General features: G+C 43.1%; 1 protein-coding gene across 5 annotated transcripts in view; it reads right to left on the reverse strand.

The window, feature by feature from the left end:
- SV2B (synaptic vesicle glycoprotein 2B) overlaps nt 1-15,796 on the reverse strand; it is a 262,076-nt gene that overhangs the window by 26,092 nt on the left and 220,188 nt on the right. For all 5 annotated transcript variants that reach the window (XM_059879070.1, XM_024981807.2, XM_005221735.5 and 2 more), the window contains 3 exon segments: nt 15,365-15,475; nt 13,833-13,921; nt 9,981-10,145 (listed from right to left, as the gene is read on the reverse strand). In XM_059879070.1, the coding sequence (XP_059735053.1) occupies nt 9,981-10,145; nt 13,833-13,921; nt 15,365-15,475 (365 nt within the window).

Consider the following 15,796-nt stretch of genomic DNA (forward strand, 5'->3'; position numbering starts at 1 on the left):
CACATACAGTGAAATAAAAGAGAAACTTTTTCAGGAAAGACCTGGAACTCTAATTTCTCACACATTATCTCATATCAGGTCCTAATCTGAGATGAAGCAAAGCAGGAATGAGAAAACTGTCCACGTCAGGGGACTTCCTTGGCAGGCTAAGGCTTTGCCTTCCCTGGTCAGGGATCGAACCCACATGAGGATCATGAGGCCATGGCCAAAAACCCAAAACATAAAACAGAAGCAATATTGTAATAAATTAATAAAGACTTTTAAGATGGTCCACATTAAAAAAAATCTTTAAAAAAAAAGAAAATCACTTCAGAAAATACATGCTTGGGCTCATTTTGCTTAAAGAATGAAGGAAACAGTGGGTCTTTTGTTTATAACTTCTTTGCAACTTCTTAAATTCTCTGTATAACTCTAAATAACTTCTTAAATTCTCCACACATAGGCATCAGGCTTTAACTTCACCTCTGACACCACCTTTCAAAAAATGAAGAATAGAGTTCAACTTTTAGCACTGTTATTAAAAGATTTCAGGCAAGTCTCTTCTCTGCAGGCTTGTATTTTAAAATCATTAAAATAACATTATTGAGGAGATGACTTTTTCCAGCTCTAGTATTTGGTTTTATAAATGAGAGGTATCTTTACTATAAGTAGCCTGGGAAAGAAGAGTGGAGTGGAAATGGCCATCAAATGGTTGAAATACTATTTCATGGAGAAGCAGACATATATGATGGGAAATACTGGCTCTTCATCTGCCAAACAGACTCTCTAAGGACACGTCCTTGTGCCTCAGGGGATCTGCCAGTAAATCCAACTTACTTTCTCCATCTTCTCTTAAGCTTACGGCCACCTAAGTGCTGAAATCACCATATCTCACCCTGCCTATTTACACGGATCCTAGAACATTTTTTAAAAAAGGGTACAACTGAAAAGGAGCAGGATACTATGGTCCTTGCCTCCCATGTCCTCAGCCTCCCTTTTGTCTGTGGAAAAACTTTAGACAAAGAATAAGTTCCATCAGAGAAGTGAAAACATGCAGAAACAAAGGAAAACAGTTAAAGGAGAACAAGTAATAATAGTTTAGCCATTACGCATAGTCAGGGACCCTTAGCTCCTTCTCAAGGACTATTCATAATATTCTGAGCCGTGTCCTGTGAGCTGACAGGACACGGCTCAGAATAGTGTCTGACACCCCCACCAGGTGGAGAAGTTGACGGCATGAAGACCAGACTATAGCCGTGATATCAGCTGTCACAATTCTAAGAATCAGCCTCAAAGAAATGGAAACAAACCAATCCTGGAACTGAAGATTAACTGCACTTAAAACGGTCAAGGTACCACTGGTCAGATCCCTGATGACCAATTTCAAGGTGACTGTCAGCCGACTGTACTGTTTCTGCATATAGCCCCCTTCCTCCGTCTGTAAAAGCTCTTGCCCTCTGATTGTCAGTGGGGGCAGCTTGGCCTTCAGACAGATGTCCACCTCCTCCCCTTGCCCCAACACTGAGTTGCCGGCATCCAAAAGAAAGCAAACTTTGCTTTCCGCCAACCTGGCCTCTGTATTGGCTTTTGAGCAGTGAGCAGCCAGACCCCACTTTTGGTTACATAACCTTGGTGTGTGTGTGTGTGTGTGTGTGTGTGTGTGTTAGTTGCTCAGACGTGTCCCACTCTTTGCGATCTCATGGACTGTAGCCCACCAGGCTCCTCTGTCCATGGAATTCTCCAGGCAAGAATACTGGAGTGGGTAGCCATTCCCTACTCCAGGGGATCTTTCAGACCCAGGGATCGAACCCAGGTCTCCTGCATTGGGGGCAGATTCTTTATGGTCTGAGCCACCATGGCTCAGCTACATAACACCACATAACCTTGATACCAAAGATCAATAAGAACAGTACAAGGAAAATATACACCAATCCCATTTACATGCAAAAATCCTAAATAGAACATAAGTGGTTCTGTGTGTGTGTGTGCACGTGTGTGTGTGCACACATGCATGCTCAGTCGTGTCCAACTCTGCGACCCCAGGGACTGTAGCCTGCCAGGGCTCCTCTGTCCGTGAGATTTTCCAGGCAAGAATTCTGGGGTGGGTTGCCATTTCTTACTCCAGGGGATCTCCCAGACCCAGGGATCAAACCCACGTCTCTTTCATCCCCTGTGCTGGCAGGCAGAGCCTTTACAACTAGTGCCATTGGGACGTTAGGCACCATGCAGACTATTTCCACTGTGCTCTGCTTATTTATCCATACTTCCCTCTCCCCTAACCTCTGGCAACCACTGATTTGCATAGTTTTGCCTTTTTCGGAATGACATACAGCTGAAATCATAAGGATGCAGCCTTTTTAGCGAGGTTTCTTTCACTTAGGAACATGCATTTAGGTTCTCAAGGCCTTTGTATGACTTGATCCCTTACTTCTTTGGCACTAAATAATATTCCAGGGCCAGTATGTACCACAGTTGATTTATCCATTCACCTGCTCAAGGACATCTTGGATCATTGCTAGATAATAGGGTAGTTCTGGCAGATGGTATATGGGACATCCCTGTGGCTTCCTCTCAATTTCACTGTGAACCTAAACAGCTCTGAAAATAATCTTAACAGAATAATAAGTTGAAACCCAATCTGAAATATTTGCACAATTTTTTGTAGAAAATAAAAAATAAAGGACATGTGTGTTGCCTCCACATTTTGACAGTTATGAATAAAACAGCTATAAACATCTAAACAACACAAAAAAGAATATTAGTAAATCAAATTCGTCGATGTATTGCTACTTTAAAAAAATCACATGGAATGATCAAGATATATCCCAGGAATTAAGTACAGTTGAATATCCAGAAACAATATTACTTTAATCTATCATATTAATAAGTCCAAGGAGAAAGCCATGTGATTGTCATAATAGATGCAGAAAAGCATGTGACAGATTCAATATGCTTTCAAATAAACACCCTCAGCATACCTAAAAGAGAATTTCCTCAACTTTATAAAGAAGACCAATCAAAAACATAGCAAGTATCATACTTCAAAGGAAGACACCCAAATTACCCCCACTGAAGTCAGGATACCCATTAGCACTGACATTATAATCAACACAATACTGTACATCAACTACACCTCAATTAAAAATATTTACAATAAAAGAAGTAAATGGCCTAAAAATAACAACAAAAAAAACTAATTGCAAAATTTATAGTATGAAAATTATACATTCACATCTATAACAAAGAGAAGACTAACACAAGAGAAGACTCTACACATGGACATCACCAGATGCTCAACACTGAAATCAGATCGAATATATTCTTTGCAGCCAAAGATGGAGAAGCTCTATACAGTGAGCAAAAACAAGACCAGGAGCTGACTGTGGCTCAGACCATGAACTCCTTATTGCCAAATTCAGACTTAAATTGAAGAAAGTAGGGAAAACCACTAGACCATTCAGATATGACCTAAATCAAATCCCTTATGATTATACAGTGGAAGTGAGAAATAGATTTAAGGGCCTAGATCTGATAGATAGAGTGCCTGATGAACTATGGAATGAGGTTCGTGACATTGTACAGGAGACAGGGATCAAGACCATCCCCATGGAAAAGAAATGCAAAAAAGCAAAATGGCTGTCTGGGGAGGCCTTACAAATAGCTGTGAAAAGAAGAGAAGTGAAAAGTAAAGGAGAAAAGGAAAGATATAAACATCTGAATACAGAGTTCCAAAGAATAGCAAGAAGAGATAAGAAAGCCTTCTTCAGCAATCAATGCAAAGAAATAGAGGAAAACAACAGAATGGGAAAGACTAGGGATCTCTTCAAGAAAATCAGAGATACCAAAGGAACATTGCATGCAAAGATGAGCTCGATAAAGGACAGAAATGGTATGGACCTAACAGAAGCAGAAGATATTAAGAAGAGATGGCAAGAATACACAGAAGAACTGTACAAAAAAGATCTTCACGACCCAGATAATCACAATGGTGTGATCACTGAACTAGAGCCAGACATCCTGGAATGTGAAGTCAAGTGGGCCTTAGAAAGCATCACTACAAACAAAGCTAGTGGAGATGATGGAATTCCAGTTGAGCTATTCCAAATCCTGAAAGATGATGCTGTGAAAGTGCTGCACTCAATATGCCAGCAAATTTGGAAAACTCAGCAGTGGCCACAGGACTGGAAAAGGTCCGTTTTCATTCCAATCCCAAAGAAAGGCAATGCCAAAGAATGCTCAAACTACCACACAATTGCACTCATCTCACACGCTAGTAAAGTCATGCTCAAAATTCTCCAAGCCAGGCTTCAGCAATATGTGAACTGTGAACTTCCTGATGTTCAAGCTGGTTTTAGAAAACGCAGAGGAACCAGAGATCAAATTGCCAACATCCGCTGGATCATCAAAAAAGCGAGAGAGTTCCAGAAAAACATCTATTTCTGCTTTATTGACTATGCCAAAGCCTTTGACTGTGTGGATCACAATAAACTGTGGAAAATTCTGAAAGAGATGGGAATACCAGACCACCTGACCTGCCTCTTGAGAAATCTGTATGCAGATCAGGAAGCAACAGTTAGAACTGGACATGGAACAACAGGCTGGTTCCAAATAGGAAAAGGAGTTCGTCAAGGCTGTATATTGTTTATTTAACTTATATGCAGAGTACATCATGAGAAACGCTGGACTGGAAGAAACACAAGCTGGAATCAAGATTTCCGGGAGAAATATCAATAACCTCAGATATGCAGATGACACCACCCTTATGGCAGAAAGTGAAGAGGAACTAAAAAGCCTCTTGATGAAAGTGAAAGTGGAGAGTGAAAAAGTTGGCTTAAAGCTCAACATTCAGAAAACGAAGATCATGGCATCCAGTCCCAGCACTTCATGGGAAATAGATGGGGAAACAGTGGAAACAGTGTCAGACTTTATTTGTCTGGGCTCCAAAATCACTGCAGATGGTGACTGCAGCCATGAAATTAAAAGACGCTTATTGCTTGGAAGGAAAGTTATGACCAACCTAGATGGCATATTCAAAAGCAGAGACATTAGTTTGCCAACAAAGGTTCGTCTAGTCAAGGCTATGTTTTTTCCAGTGGTCATGTATGGATGTGAGAGTTGGACTGTGAAGAAGGCTGAGCGCCGAAGAATTGATGTGTTTGAACTGTGGTGTTGGAGAAGACTCTTGAGAGCCCCTTGGACTGCAAGGAGATGCAACCAGTCCATTCTGAAGGAGATCAGCCCTGGGATTTCTTTGGAAGGAATGATGCTAAAGCTGAAACTCCAGTACTTTGGCCACCTCATGCGAAGAGTTGACTCATTGGAAAAGACTCTGATGCTGGGAGGGATTAGAGGCAAGAGGAGAAGGGGACGACAGAGGATGAGATGGCTGGATGGCATCACTGACTTGATGGATGTGAGTTTGAGTGAACTCTGGGAGTTGGTGATGGACAGGGAGGCCTGGCGTGCTGCGATTCGTGGGGTGGCAAAGAGTCAGACACGACGGAGCGACTGATCTGATCTGATCTGATCTATAACAAAGCGTGATATTTACCTAAAATTTAAAGCACACAAAATAATGCTGTACAGTGTTTACAGATACATAAATATATTTGAAAGTATAAAAACACACATGCGTGTAAAACACCGAATTTATGACCGTGGTGATCATTACTCCTTGGGAGGAAGAAAAACAACATTAAAAAGAGCAACCAAGTGAGTGATGTTTAATCTATATTAAAATCTGAAGTCAGTGTGAAAGTCGCTCAGTCGTGTCTAACTCTTTGTGAATCCATGGACTATACAGTACACAGAATTCTCCAGACCAGAATACAGGAGAAGGTAGCTTTTCCCTTCTCCAGGAGATCTTCCCAACCCAGGGATTGAACCCAGGTCTCCCACATTACAGATGGAATCTTTACCAGCTGAGCCACAAGGGAAGCCCACTGGAGTGGGTAGCCTATCCCTTCTCTAGGGCATCTTCCCAACCCAGGGATTGAACCCAGGTCTTCCGCATTGCAGGCGGATTCTTTACCAGATGAGCCACCAGGGAAGCCCGAAGTCAGTGCATCACAGTTTATGATTTTACAAAGCTAATAAATAGGGTTGCTCTGAATAGGGTTGTTGTGTTATTCTCTACTCTTTGTATATTTGATATATTTCATGATGTAATAAAAAAGAAAAGAAAGGAGACAAAACAATTGTTATTGGCAGATGACAGGGCTGTTAGAGCTAATAAAAGAGCTCAGCTCAAACATCCCCAGATCAATAGGATTTCTGTTGATCTGCAATAATAACCTGGGTAAAGGTCTGATGGAAAAACAGCCACCCCATTTTTAGTAGCTATTTAGTTGTAAATGGGCTTCCCACGCAGTTCAGTGGGTAAAAATCCGCATGCAATGCAGGAGATGCAGGTTTGATTCCTGGAGAGGGAAGATCCCCTGGAGGAGGCCATGGCAACCCACTCCAGTATCCTTGCCTGGGGAATCCCATTGGACAGAAAAGCCTGGAGGGCTACAGTCCATGGGGTCACACAGAATTGGACATGACTGAAGCAATGGACTATGCATGCATGCACAGTTGTAAAATATTCAGGAAGAAGCTCTATAAGAACTATGCACAACCTAGATTAAATTTCTAAATTATGCTGGGGTATTTTAGTATTGGGCTTCCCTGTTGGCTCTGTGGTAAAGAAGACATGGGTTTGATCCCTGGGTCAGGAAGATGCCTTGGAGAAGGAAATCGCAACACACCCAGTATTGCTGTGGGGGAAATGCCATGGACAGAGGAGCCTGGCGGGCTACAGTTCATGGGGTTGCAAAAGAGTCAGACACGACTTAGCAACTAAACAACAACAATAATTTCAGCAACCCTGAAGCATGATGGACATTTTATCTCAATATTATGACTTTCTGATGTGCAATCAGAGGCTTACACAGGTCATAGAGGGTTCAGTTAGTCACTGACCCACCAAGGCTTGGAACCTAGATCCCCAAGTCTTGGCTACTTCCTCAGACCTGAAGCCAGAAGGTACGTTTAACACATTTCCCACCCTTGGCAGCTTCATGGGGCGTTATTGCCCTGAAACACACCCACTGCAGATGAAGAAAATTTTTACTGATGCCTCACTAAAAAGAGCTTTTAACTGTGTGGGTAGCATGTCACTATGATGCATGAAATCAACCTTCTCTCTTCTAGATTGACTTTCTTTCTCTTTGCTCTCCCTGCTGAAAGTAATCTTCCTCATGTGTGGTAGCTAATAAAGTAAATAATTTTACCTAGAATTTTAATCAGCAAAGTGTGGCTAAAGTCAAACGGGGACTACTGGTAAGAGTGGGGACAATGCTAACGAATGTGAAGAATTTAACTTGTCAAAACAGACTCGATTCCCACAGGTGAGGTGTTTTCTGGTTTGTGACCAGCAGATGGCAGCATAACTCAAGAAAAACAAACAAACCCACGTTCAATTCCTTAGTTTCAAAGGTTCCTAATCTTTTTTGAATTGTGGTGCTGGAGAAGACTCTTGAGAGTCCCTTGAACAGCAAGGAAATCAAACCAGTCAATCCTTAAAGGAAATCAATCCTGAATATTCATTGGAAGGACTGATGCTGAAACTGAAGCTCCTTGGCCACCTGATGCAAAGAGCTGACTCACTGGAAAAGACCCTGATGCTGGGAAAGATTGAAGGTGGGAGGAGAAGGGGATGGTAGAGGATAAGATGGTTAAATGGTCTCACGGACTCGATGGACATGAGTTTGAGCCAACTCCGAGAGATCGTGAAGGACAGAGAAGCCTGGTGTGCTGCAGTTCACAGGGTCACAAAGAGTCAGACACGACTTAGTGACTGAACAACAACATATGATATTATCTACGAAATAATCAGCCTTGTTATCATGGTCATCACCATCGCCATTATAGTAACACCACAATAGAGTGTCACTGAACAGAGGCAATTTCACAGATGAAGTATCTTTTAATGAATTTGTCTCTGCATGGAATAACATCATATCAGAGGGACATCTAGCCATCTATAACATCCCTTACTTTTCAACACTTCCAAAGCATTCTAATAAAGAAGGGCAACATTTCTTCTTTTTTTTGGTGGTGTGGGGGGCGTCGCTGTGCTGGGTCTTCCTGCAAATCACAGGCTTTTTTTTTTTTTCCCTCTAGTGCTTAATTGCCTCAGGACGTGTGGGATCTTACTTCCTGGAGCAGGGATCAAACCTGAGTCCCCTGCATTGGAAGGAGGATTCTTAACTGCTGGATCACCAGGGAAGTCCCAAGAAGGGCAACATCTCTTCCTTGGTAACGCCAATGCAAGATCTCTGTGTTTACACTGAAGAGCCCTGACAGTGAGAAATCCCAGCGGGGATCACCATCCACCACCAACCATCAGCCTGGGAACTGCCATCCTTGGAGTGGCCACTCTCAGCAGATTCCAGTGACCCAAGTGTCCCCAGCGAAGGCATGTGCACACGTGGGCGTGTAAACGTGTAGATGTTTGTGACTGAGCCTCGGCATTTTAAAACATCATCTGAAAATCTGAATTCCATGTCTACTGATAGTCACGCCTAACTTTCCTTCCTCAAAGGCCTTATATTTATAGAAATAACATTCCTCTTTTCAAGTCACACTTTCTTTCTCATTCTAAATAACAGAGAACATTTGCTAAGGTCTGGCCAGTAACATACGGACTAGACGGCCCAAGGCCCCCGCCTTGGACTTCATCCAGACTCGTACCTCTTTCCCACAGCAGCTAAGAGTCAATGGGCACAGCCACTTGGACACATAGCTGGGTGCGGGCTGGAAAAGTAGAACTGGCATTGGAGGAGAGAATCCCTGGCGAAAATTCTTGCACAGGTGCATGAATGAGGGGCAGCATCTATCACTGACACTGAATTGCCTGGGCTGTGGGGTTTCTGGTGTAGCCCTCCCCTGACCCAGTGAGCTTGCTAAGGATAATTCAAGACGGCTAACAGCAGAGGTGGAGATGTTCAGCTTAGCAGATCACGTGGCTTGGAGGGAACTTTGTGCTGTCCTGACCCATCTGGGGCCATTGGAGGCAACCTCAAGGAGGCATTCTTAAAGCCCAGCGGTCTGGACTATCCATCTCAGTGTTCCAGGAGTAGAAAGAGGAGGGGTCAAACAGACTGAAGACAAGGTCTGTCTGCGAGCTTGCTGTTGTGTCCAACTCTTTGCAACCCTATGGACTATGTAGCCTGCCAGGCTCCTCTGTCTATGGGATTCTCCAGGCAAGAATACTGGAGTGGGTTGCCATTTCCTTCTCCAGGGGATCTTCCCGACCCAGGGATCACCTGTCTCTCCTGTGTCTCCTGCACTGCAGATGGATTCTTTACCACTGAGCCACCAGGGAACCCCTGAAGAGGATATGGGCAAGACTTTTTTAACACTGCTCTAATTTTTTTTCCCCAAAGGACAACAACACTCTTGATGGCAAAGGGCCATGCCAATAGACACTTGGAGGTAGGATCTTCCTGACCCAGGGATCAAACCCACATCTCCTGCATTCCAGGAGGATTCTTTACCCACTGAGCCGTCGGGGAAGCCAATAATAGGTGAAAGAATATCATAAAATAGAGTTATATTAGCCTTGGGCTTGCTGCTGAAGAAGCATCCAGAATCAAAGAAAAAGCTCACCAGTCAGGCTGTGAGTTGGTGCCAGACCTCTGGGCCCTCCCTCCCGGCAGGCATCATTGAGGGGCTCTCTGTGCATCACCAATAAACGTGTGAGGTCTCAGACAAGACAGCCTGGTTGACCCTCCTTGATCAATCAACCCTAGCCAGGATGATGGGGGACCGCACAGTATAGACAGGGCCACCAGGGGGCACTGTCGAGTCTCTGGCAGCCTAGGCAAAGTGTGATATTCTATCAGTCTCAGAGCTCAATCCCCACCATATTGAATTCTTATCTGGCCAATGCCTCCCTCCCCAAGACCCACACACACTCCTCTCGATCTAAGGAAAGTCCATGGTCCTGCACTTACTTGTCATTCACAAGTTTCCCGTGTTGGTGAATCTGATTTTCCATCGTGAAGTTGATTGTGACACCGTACACGTGCTCGTCGTGAAACACCTTCATTTTGGACTTGTACGCTTCATCTTGAAAATACCGGATCATGTCAGGGAACCAAACTGTCAGTCCATAGTAACTGTAATGGAGAAGAAAGAATATTGGAGCGGCAACACCATCAGAGTCTGCATTTCTGGTATGATGTAAATCAAGCCCATTTTAAATGAGTCCATATGGTTCATTAGAAAATACAACCTTATATAAGTAGACCTAATGGAAAAAAGTCACAATAGTCTCTACAGATGCCAAAAAGGTAGAAAATACAACCTTATATAAGTAGACCTAATGGAAAAAAGTCACAATAGTCTCTACAGATGCCAAAAAGGCACTTGATAAAAAAACAACATGCATTCTTGATTAAAACAGCAATAGATTAGAAATTCATGTGTGCTTCCTTAGCATGGAAAGATACATATAGTGCTGGTGGTTTAGTTGCTAAGTTGTGTCTGACTCTTGCGACTCCGTGGACTTAGCCCACCAGGCTCCTCTGTCCTGGGATTGCCCAGGCAAGAATACTGGAGTGGATTGCCATACCCTCCTCCAGGGGATCTTCCTGACCCAGGGATCAAACCCAGGTCTCCAGCCTTGCAGGCAGATTCTTTACTGACTGAGCCACCAGGGAAGCCCAAAATATATATAAATATATCTCAACTCAAAAGGAAGGATCTTCTGATGGGGAGAACACTGTGGTCACTCCCACTAACATAAGAAATAAAACCAGGATACCCATATCCTCACTACTATTTAACACTATGTTGTAGTGTTAGCTAACTCAGTTAATTAAGTTAGTCTTAACTAACTCAGCTACATAAGGAAAAAACATAGGAATATAAAATTACAAAGCAAGCAGTAAAACTATATTTGCAGATGGCATTTTATACCTAAAATCTCAAGATCACCAACTCTAAAAGATGGCCATGAAACACAAAAATCATGCTCCATCCCACTCATAACCTGAAAAGTGAAAATTAAAACCACGCTATGTTATCATTCTCGCCCACCAGACTCAAAACCTTGAAGTTTGCAAAAACTCTGCTGGTGAGGCTGCAGGTAAGCAGGTGCTCTTATGCATTGCTGGGAAGAGGACGGCATTTTGCAATACCATCTTCAGGTGAATTGGTCAGTACCTGCAATAATTACTGATGGATTTATCGCCTTTTGACTCCATAATTCTATTTCTAGGAATCTATTCCACTGATTAACTTGTCCAATACAAAGGAGCCCACAAAGAGTGACTCACTGTGGCCCTGTTTGCAACAACAAATGTCTGAAAACTTCCTAACAATCTGGGAACAGGGTCCTGGTTGAATAAAGTGTAGAGTTGTACTGTGGAGAGCTATGCATACATTCTATGCTACTGTAAAAAAAGAATGTAAATCTCTATCTAGCGGTATGAGAGAGCTCCAGAATATATTGTTGAATGCAAAAAGGAAATGCAAAACTGCTTTCTTGCAGTTCCTTCTCATAAGAAAACAATAAAGAAATTTGTAAATATACATACATTTGCTTAAATTTACAAAAAGAAATACTAGAATGATAAATAGAAAAATAAAAGATAATTACATAGAGGACGCAGAAGAGAGTAAATAGAGGGGGAAGGAAGCGAGACCAGATCTCTCTGAGGTTCCAACACTGGAAAGCCATTACCTACTTGACAAAATTAAATTAGACATAAGGAAATCTCTTAAAACTTTCAGTGAATTGGATCCAAGGGTCTACCATTTTAGCTTCTGAAATGTTCTGTGTTCTCGTCTAGCTTAGATGGGACAGGTGGATGTGAGCAGTCTGCTTCTACATTTATCTGTTTGGTAAAGAGACTGTTTGGGCTCCATCAATATCTATTGGAAGACACTTAGTTAGATATTGGAAAAGGCAGGTCTTCACACATTCCTCCCATAATCCAAGAGGTCATTAAAGCCAATTGAATTCCTTGGGTTGAGGGGAATGAGTCTTTGGCCATGGGCGGTGGTGAACAAAATAACTTCATAGATGAAAGTTTAAAATCTCACCAAAAGATTTTAGTTGATAATAGCAATTTATTGAGCACTTACTGATGTGCCAGAAACAACTGCACTTTATCCATACAATGAAACAGCCTCTTAACACTATAAATGGGCCCCAAAACTGGCACGGAAAGAAGGGTCATGTTATCTGGAGGTGAATAAAATGACTAGGGTGAGAGACTACTATTTAAGAGAGGAGCCAGCTAATCATCGATCACATTATATTTCATTTACTTTATTGCTGTGGATATTATTGCAAAGGTTCTCTGTTTTCTGCATTTAATATTCACAAGGACACAGACAGCTGCTGACCCATCATTCCCTGCTTCTTCCTTGGGAACAGGAAGTTGATTTTGTTTGGGTGTCAGTGCTCAGGAAAGCTAACGGTATCATCAGCTGAGAGGCAAATCTTGATTAGTCTGAAGTCATCGGGAAATCACATCCCGATCACCAGTGGCTAGTTTAGCCCTAAAGCATGTGACACACACATTTGGCTAATATAATGTCGGGGTGGGGAGAGTCTGCTGGCAGCTTCAGAGAAAGGTTTGAAGTGAAAGTGTTAGTCGCTCAGTCATGTCGGACTCTTTATGACCCCATGGACTGTAGCCTGCCAGGCTACTCTCTCCATGGGATTCTCCAGGCAAGAATACCGGAGTGGGTTGCCATTTCCTTCTCCAGGGGACCTTCCCGACCTGGGGATCAAACCCCAGGTCTCTTGCATTGCAGACAAATTCTTTAACATATGAGCCACCAGAGAAGATGAGAAAGGTTTCCTTGATGTTAAAAAGTGGAGCTCAGGGACTTCCCTGTTGGTCTAGTGGCTAAGACTCCACATCCTCCCAAGGCAGGGGTCCAGGTCAGGTAACTAGATACCACACATCATAACTAAGACTTTCCAAGCCTCATCTAAAATAATAATAATAATAATAATAATCCCCCATGCAGCAACTAAAGATTCTGCATGCTATAATGAAGATCAAAGATTCCACATGCAGTAACCAAGACCCAGCAGAACCAAGTAAAAAGAAAATTATTTTTAAAAAGTCAATCTCAGAGAAAGGCAGCCTCTTCCTTGTTGGGACACTTTTCCATGTCCGAGAATGCCAAGAGCAGTTGCAGACATCTTGCTGGCAGATGAGAACTAGCCTGAGGCTGAATCCCCACCTGGAGGCTGCCTCTCCATGGAATTCTTATTACAAAGGATCAGAAATTTCCTTGTTGTAGAAGCCACTAGAGTGGGTTGCCTGTCATAGCCAAAAGCATCCAATCTGACACAGACTCTATATGAGTTAGAACCAATGGTAACCCTCAATGTACAGATGAGGCATGGGAAGCACAAGAAAATTAATGAACTTTTTGTTCAATTGCTAAGTTGGGTCTGACTCTTTGCAGCCCCATGGACTGCAGCACACCAGGCCTCCCTGTCCATCACCAACTCCCGGAGCTTGCTCAAACTCGTGTCCATCGAGTCGGTAATGCCATCCAACCATCTCGTCCTCTGTCATCCCCTTCTCCTCCTGCCTTCAATCTTTCCCAGCATCAGGGTCTTTTCCAATGAGTCAGCTCTTCGCATCAGGTGGCCAAAGTGTTGGAGCTTCAGCATCTGTCCTTCTAATGAATATTCAGGGTTGATTTCCTTTAGGACTGACTGGTTTGATCTCCCTGCTGTCCAAGGGATTCTCAAGAGTCTTCTCCAGCACTACACTGTCTACGTTTGTCATAGCTTTTTATTAATTAATGAACTTAAGGAAGACAGAACTTACCTTAAAGCCATGGTAAACCAGACCACGGCCAGAATCAGCGTGTTCATCCTGTAGGGCCCCATCACACAGTACAGAGCGTTTTCCCAGACCTATAACCCACAGCAGAGATGGGTGGTTAGAGGCAGAAACTTGTGACTTGGAAGAACTCCTTTTTAAGATTCTCTACTAAATTGCCTAGGAACCCATGGAGAGAACAGGCAGCAATGTCTTCCAGAGGCAGCAATTCTGCTCAAGGAACAAGAAACCCTCTTCTGTTCTTATTAGCTGGTGTCATGCTCTAACAGTCCTGCAGCATCCACGAACACAATGATGCATGTGACCAAAAGCACAGTGAGTGGGGATGTCAGGGTGCTGAATAGCCTTGAGCTCTTCTCCCCGCCAATGGGAATGGATGCTATTTCAAACACTGAACCACCCTCCACCAAGAAGGTTATCCAGGCTCAGCTGACTCTGGCCGTTGACTACCTGAGTGTTTGACAGTTGGCTTGTCTCACAGGACCACTTCTCTGGAGAAATGGCCTTGCCCTTCATAAATATTTTCTCAGAGATCACTTAAAGGGGTCCTTTCTTTCACTCCGTCCCTCCTTCCTACAGTTTATTTAAAGAGAAAGTGCCATTGGAGTGGCATATCAGCAAGAATTTTCACCTGGTCTAAGACTCCCAGCACTGTGGGACAAAAATTGATCCTGAAATGTCTCCCAAATATGGATTGAATTTTGGGCCAACAGGAGGAACTGATAAGTGGATTGCTGCCTGTCATACTGGTAAACAGATGATGTCACCTTCATCAGTGACTTCAGCCATCACCAGAAGGCGAGCTGGTGAACCCTGAGGGAACTCAGAAGGGAAAACAATACCTGCCTTTTAGCAGCCACCAGACTGCAGCCTCTCCCCATGGTGAGCCCTGAGGAAACTCAGGATATGAAAACACAGGAAGGACATTCCCCAGATAGCTGAGGTGCATATAAAAGGAATAATTTCAGTGAGCCCAGACTTTTGCATCTTCCCAGGCATGGAAAAACACTAAATTCTTTAACGTGACATATCTAGTTTCCTTTCATTAACAATAAACTTTTGATGGTCAGACTACCTGCCCTTTGTTGCAAAACTCCTATATATCTGGCTTCCACCATCCTCGCCTCCTTGGATAGTTCTCTCAGAGTTACTTGAGCTGCTACCTCCTGGGCTTGAAGTCCTAAAAATTCCCACTGAATAAAACATAACTCTCAGACCAAAAGAAGAAGAAGAAGGTGCTAGAAAAAACGATGCTTTCTCAGACTAGACATTGTGTCTACATTCAAAATCTCTGCCTTTGGAAAGAAGAGCAAAGAAAAGAAACTAAGGATTAGACACTTTGTGGTTCAGAGCTCAAAGAAGTTGGAGGTCTGTGTGGGCTAGGACCCAGCTGTTGCTTCCTGCCCATCACTGTGCCCTGGGTTGACAGGCGTGTTCAGAATCGCTATTCCTCATCCACTGTCATTACAACTCACCACAGAGCCTCCCTCTCACCCACCCCAGGTCTCCAAACATACCTGCTTGAAAGTGGTCTTGAATCTGACCAACCAGCGTTGATACCAAGTTCCTGTTGAACTCTGGATCTCAATGAACTCATCCATTTGCTTGGGAGTTTTAATGTTGGAAACCTGTGAAGCAAAGACGGGCTAGAGAATCTCAACCTTACTTTGACTTTTCCATTTTTAGTTGACTGTAACTGACTTTATTAACTTCCTTAGGGCTAGAGGAGCTTTTGGTGACCCTCTAGTTCAGTAATTCTTAACCAAAATTATACACAGCATCTCTTAGTGATCTTTCTCAGGTAGATATGTCCCACTGCAGACAAATGATTCAGAGTTTTTTTCACTCAGTTATGGCTTTGGGAAATACACTGAGGTCCTGTCTATATATTACTTGCCCATAATAGAGTTGACTGCACCTTAAAATTCACAAGTCTATCCTTAATGGGC

The sequence above is a fragment of the Bos taurus genome, chromosome 21 (assembly GCF_002263795.3).
Source record: "Bos taurus isolate L1 Dominette 01449 registration number 42190680 breed Hereford chromosome 21, ARS-UCD2.0, whole genome shotgun sequence".
NCBI lineage: Eukaryota > Metazoa > Chordata > Mammalia > Artiodactyla > Bovidae > Bos > Bos taurus.